General features: G+C 40.6%; 2 protein-coding genes across 4 annotated transcripts in view; one reads left to right on the top strand and one right to left on the bottom strand.

The window, feature by feature from the left end:
* LOC106749459 (protein FAM69C) overlaps positions 1–1,839 on the bottom strand; it is a 6,038-nt gene extending 4,199 nt beyond the window's left edge. The window contains exon 1 of one of the 2 annotated variants that reach the window (XM_014628911.1): positions 1,546–1,839. In XM_014628911.1, the coding sequence (XP_014484397.1) occupies positions 1,546–1,695 (150 nt within the window). In that variant the 5' untranslated portion in view covers positions 1,696–1,839. Of the gene's footprint in view, positions 1–1,495 lie in introns of both variants that reach the window. The other variant, XM_014628912.1, reaches the window with a different exon arrangement.
* A 992-nt stretch (positions 1,840–2,831) lies between these two features.
* Positions 2,832–6,000, top strand: part of LOC106749458 (glycogen-binding subunit 76A) — a 42,836-nt gene continuing 39,667 nt past the window's right edge. The window contains exon 1 of one of the 2 annotated variants that reach the window (XM_014628908.1): positions 2,832–3,549. The gene's annotated coding sequence lies outside the window, so the exon portion shown is untranslated. The remainder of the gene's footprint in view (positions 3,550–6,000) is intronic. The other variant, XM_014628909.1, reaches the window with a different exon arrangement.

Below are 6,000 nucleotides of genomic sequence, written 5' to 3'. Positions count from 1 at the left end.
AGAACAAACATAGGAATTGATTTATGTTAACAAAATCTATATGGTTTCATTAAAAAAATGAAGGTGATTTTGAAAATATATTTCATAAAAGAGAAAGATTTACGGAAAAGAAAAAAAACGTCTTATTTATGGACACTAAATTATAGTGAAGCAAAGTATTGAAAAAAAAAAATAATTTGAATTGATCCAGTAGAAACGGAAATAATTGAAGTAATAAAAGTATGTTGTCTACCCTATATATAAATTTAAAATGATTACCTCACTTGAGATGTAAGAAAAACACGACGAAATGTGAAATTACTTAGGCACGTTCTTTGTGGGTATTAAATATATATATGATGCTACAATCACACCATTCAAATTAACGCAATGTATGGAGCACACAAAATTTTGACAGATGTGACTAAAGATAATCTTTGTGTGAACAATATTTTTAATTGCATTTACCGATACAGGAATAATAACAATTTATTTCACTACAGGGTATCATCATTTGAGATGAGACTTGAAAAAATGAGTATTGGCCAAGAAATATCAATCTTAGACCATTGTACCGTAGAAGGTTTCGATTTAGCGAATGCGCGGAGGAATATTTCGTCCGACAACGGCCCCGCGTGAGTCGGTCAACTGTTATATAAGCGATATTCTTCTTAATTCTACGTGCTGTTAACATAATGACCAGCGACAGAATCGTATAAGACTTCAGCGACGTCATCTCTAATCGAATTGCGAATTAGACTGAAATCCATTTTGGAAATGTTGAGGCATCATTTCGCTCTTGAGTAATTGATCAATGGCCAATTTTTCACAGGCAGCAATACCTTTTGGTGAGACGGTGGTGTCGACATAATATTTAATGTGTTTGCATTTGAGAAATGAACGGTCCTAATTTGGGCCTTTTTCAACGCAAAATTTTCGAAATTATATGCTGTCACAATGATTATTGTGAAACATAAAAGTATGCCAAATTAGTAAAAGTATAGATACTCACCATGTTAAAAAGTAAAATGAGCATCTAGTCTTTATGAAATATCTGTTACTAAGTGGACATATTGGCTTATCAGCAATAAGCAAGAGAAAGCGAGACATTCGTGTGTAACGCGAATAGAACCAATGAATAAACAGTCGACCGAAAAACGTTCGTTTTTTAAATGGAAACAATTCTCTCTCATATTGTATCTGCGATTTGACTCTTACTTAACTTTTGTTTTTCATTTGATTGAAAATCCTCATCGAAACGCTATAAACGCGCGTCTAAATGCGCGCGCACGTAACGTCGCTTATCATCGAATTTACAACCGTCGCGACTTTCGCGAGTGATGTGAAGAAAATTGCGAGTCGGTTTCTCGTCTCGACACGTACGAAATCCGTCACAGTTTCCCTCTTCGGCCGTATCAGAGTACGCGTGCGTCTGCTTTCTCCCCCTCTCCCATTGGCGCAGGATTCATCATTCGCACACACACACACCATTCCGATACACCCCCATCGTACGAACCCCCATTGTTGTGATCATCTCCGCGCGACAACGAGCGATCCTGGACTCACCACCGTGGATACGTGTCGCCAGGCCTCGAGGTTCGTGCACATTATACCCCAATGCAGAAGCAAGTAGACGACGAGGAACAGGCTGGACAACAGGAGGACGGTCGCGAGCTTGTAGTTGTACATGAAACCGGGCAGCCGGCGGACGTTCATGATTCGGTCAGCCTCTTTCCCGGGAGTCCAGGTAACGAGATCCACCTACTCTCTCCTGACCCTTTTCGTCGGCCCGGCCTCCTCGTCGTCTTCCACGGCGTACCTCATGTTGTTCGCGCGCTACAACTGCAGCGGCGAACGCTTGCAGCAATGCGGCATAATCTGCGGTAAGCGCGAGAGCGTCGCGACGCTGCGCCTCTCGCGGCGGATCTCCCGATTCGTCCGCACGGCCGTGCCTCGACGATTCATCTCCCCGCGTTCGATCGCATTTTTACTTGTGCCGGTAGTCGGATCTAATATTTCAAGATCTTCGTTTCATTCGGTATTCATAGTCGGATCTTATATTTAAGACCGTTTATCTTCCAATGCTCATCTCATTGGTTATAAAGCATCTGAACAGGCCATTGACTACGAAGCGGCTTGAGACTGAGTTAATAAATGGTTGACTGATTCAATTAATCGACGCACATTTTCCTCAATCATGTGTTATCTGTTCTGAAAATTCTCATTCGTCGGTTAGTTTGGCGAAATAGTTCCAACTAAATGTAAGATGAATGCAATAATAAGGTGAATATAAATAAATAGCAAAGCTTGATATTTATTTTGTATCTATTACCGAACAATTTACTAAATAAGACTATTTTATTTAGTAATTTTATCATTTACATTTTATTAATTTGAGCTCCCGCTTAGCCCGTTTTACGTTCGTACGTACGACGATGTCAACTTATCAATAATTTTGAATAGAATGTTTATTACGCGTGATTTTACCTAACAGAGCTGTTATACACTGAATACAAGCGATACTGAGAATATTCAAATCACATCGTTATAAGCGCGTTTCACTAAAACTATCCGTTTTATGGTAGATTCATTAATTTAGTAACCGATTTATTTAAGAAATTAATACTTTGCGTCCTTGTTATCCTTTGTAAAATTTCAGTATACCCATTTGATTTCAGTAACAATTGTTATATACGATAGGGAATATATTTTAGCATTATTTACTTTCACTAAACAATCTTTAAGATATGTTTATTTGGGACCATTTCATGAAAATCGGAAGATTGCTGCATCCCGATTTGCAATAACCTATATATATTATAATTATATCGGTAGCTTATACAAATATTATGCATCGAGTTGTTTCTCTCAGCTGATAATTGATATTATGAAGTCTGTGAGAGCGCCGCGACCGTCAGTTGCGTGGAACAAATCGAAAGTAACACAAAGAAAATGCAAAGAAACGAGGAAATCGATCGGGTCGTCTTATAATATTCAGTGCATCTATTGTAGATTCGTCGGCGCAGCTGATTGGTCGCGCCATGTTGGTATCGAAAGCCACCGATATATCGGATTGTCAGGCCGGCGTTCGATTGCAATATGGCGCGTGTTCTTTCCGGTGGACTTCGCAAGCTCGCGGCTTAAGATCTCGTCTTCCGGCGACGTCGCGCCGACTGTCATAATCAGCCAGCTTCCGGAATCGCGCACGAACATGCGCGAGCGAGAGAGCGTGAGAGAAGGAGAGACGCACCTGCGTGACGCGCAGCTGCGACCTTCGACGCCCTTGTACCGCTGGCGACCGCTCCGGCGGGAGAGACGTAGCCGTCATTTTTACACAAGACGCAAGTAGAGGTCCACGCGCGCGGCTACTCCGTCGTCACTTCGCTCGGCAGCTGGGGAAGAGTGTCGCGTCCGCCGGGACCGTCGTCTCCCGCCAAGTCGAGGAGGACCGGAAACGCGAAAGTGTTCCGTCGAGAGTGGTGGACGTAGTACGCGCGCGCCAGTGCCTTTTGAGATAGTCTTCCGCGGGTGTAGAGGAGCAGGAAGACGAGAACGCTTTTCGGAGTGTCGGTGAGTACGTGTGTCTGCGGAAAAGTTGTGCGATTGTTGCGTAGGGAAGCGCGAAGAATAGCGACTGTTATGTAAAGGATCAAATTGGGACGTTTGAAAGACGTATTTCAGATTCGTTCACGGACGGACAAGTCTCGTCTAGGAAGATACGTTTATATTCATTGTACAGAGGGCTCATTTTTGCAGTGCCATTGTTAATTATTCCCACATTTAATCTTACATTCATAACAATTTATTTCTGTAGAATTATTGACTAGTCATTGGAACCGATTAATTGTATTTCCTACGGTATTTTCATCTAATAATATACCTGCCTAATAATACTTTCAGATCTCTCTCTCTCTCTCTCTCTCTCTCTATATATATATATATATATATATGTATATATATATATATACATACAAATTTGTTTTTGACGTTTATATAATCCAGAAATAAACAATAATTTATTACGACTTATATAATTCGAAAGATTAAGCGAATAAAAGTGTCGATATAATAAGAAGGCTATTCTTGGTTTGTTTGTTTCGTTAGCCGTTAACCCTCCGTGGTAGGGGAAGGTTGTCGGCGGGGGTGAATTCAATGTACTCGCTTCGCAGAGAGAAAGTAAGCATTAGACTGCTCATCTCGACGACTTGTTTGATTATATCTGCTTCATTCATCTGCCGCGTTGCAATTCCAGCGCAATTCAATTTTGATATCAGTAATGAATGTGGTCGCGCAATGACAGAAAACATTCCGCTGGGAAAGAAAGAGAAAAAGAGATCATCTTTTCGTCTCTGTTCGTGCAACGAAAGGACATTGATAAATTATATTTATTATTATTATCTTCATTTTGAAGGGAGCCGTTTTCATATTCGCCGATTGTATATAAAGAGAGGGATTGTCGAAACTTCTCAGAGTGAGATTTCTTTCAAAGAATACAGCACCAAGAATCGCTCAAATTCAGACAATTTTTCACTCGCATAGTATAGTGTATCGGAAAAGAATTCTTGAATAAACAAAATGAATTATTTCGCTAAAAATCAAAATGTTTGTTTGTGCGCATAAATGGATTTGTTTGTTGATGACTCTCGTTACGACGACTTGTGTAGCTGCAATTTGTCATTGTGTAAAATCCCTTTCATCGTCATTTTCATTTTTGGGAAGAGTCATACGACGGGCAAATCGGGCAAATTTAGTGGATGTTGGATGACGCACATTTACTTTTTGGCCAAAAATTTGCGCACACTGACGGCCTGTATAGTGCAAATTGATCTTTGTTAAAGTTTTCCGTCCGAATGTAAAAATAAATTGGTAATATCCGTGGATACGTCCAATTCTTCAGCAAACTTTCTACACGTCACATTCGATAATTCCGCGTACTTTTTCGACGAGTTCGCCATGGTCTTCGGTCGGCCTGACTTTGAATCGTCATTGGCATTTTCATTTCATTTCGTTGATGAGTCTGGTAAGCCTTTGAGGGGGGAGAAGGAAAAGAATGGGCATACGTGAAACATAGAATGGAAGCGGTTCATTTGCGGTCTCGAGTTCACAGGGACGTTTCTGCTTATTTTGCTTTTTCACCTTTGACCATATAATTTTATCCAGCAGGGTGGGGCATTTAAATTAATATACACCTTACATAATATAATAAGAAATAAAGCAAAATATAGGGGGGTGCGCCGTTAGAATCCGGGCGGAAAAGTCGTTTATTAGAGCCAATGTTAAAGAAATATTTTTTTAATTCAAGGGACCATATTAATCGGAATTTTACTCATGTCTCCTGAGCATCAGGAAAAAGTCGATTTTTATCAAAAATGTTGGAGCATTTTGCTACTTAACATTTTTCCTCCTTTCCTCGAAATCTATCACGTTGCTAAGTGGTTAATATCAACATTTTCATGTTTCAGTTAATTTGTAAAAAAAAAAGAAAAATAAGGCATGTTTGGAATTCTTAATATGGACGTATCAACAAACCACGTTTTCAAAAGTGCATTTCCACTTTTAGTCTTGTCAGTGTCATATGTTCACTGGACTGAAACATTCGCTCTTACGAACGACAGTTCTCGCTATCGCTCGATGTGAATTTCCACTCGCTCAGCGCAGAATTTCGTTCCGAGGGAAATTTCGGAGAAACGGAAACCGAGTAAAATCGCGGCTAAGAGGGGAAAAGCTCGGTCAATTTTCTCGTTATTCTCTCATTAATTAACGAAAAAGAGCACAACGCACGAGCGCAAGAAGTTCACCGATTAGACAAGCTATCGCGGTCTGACGAACTGTGATCCACCAATCGGGAGTGCCGGGAGTGAGTCTCCTCTCAGTGCAAAAAACATTCGACAAATCCGCGCGAGGCCTTCGACATATATCTCGCAGGAGATTGCAATTGCTCCCACGGTAAACACCAATCTCTACGGACGACGGACGAAAATAAACACACGATACATAGCTTTGCACGCGCGAGCAGATCGA

The sequence above is a fragment of the Dinoponera quadriceps genome, unplaced genomic scaffold, assembly GCF_001313825.1.
Source record: "Dinoponera quadriceps isolate SergipeBrazil2010 unplaced genomic scaffold, ASM131382v1 scaffold3807, whole genome shotgun sequence".
Taxonomy (NCBI): domain Eukaryota; kingdom Metazoa; phylum Arthropoda; class Insecta; order Hymenoptera; family Formicidae; genus Dinoponera; species Dinoponera quadriceps.
Note: the sequence above shows the minus strand (reverse complement) of the source record. Positions and strands in the feature narration are given on the sequence as shown.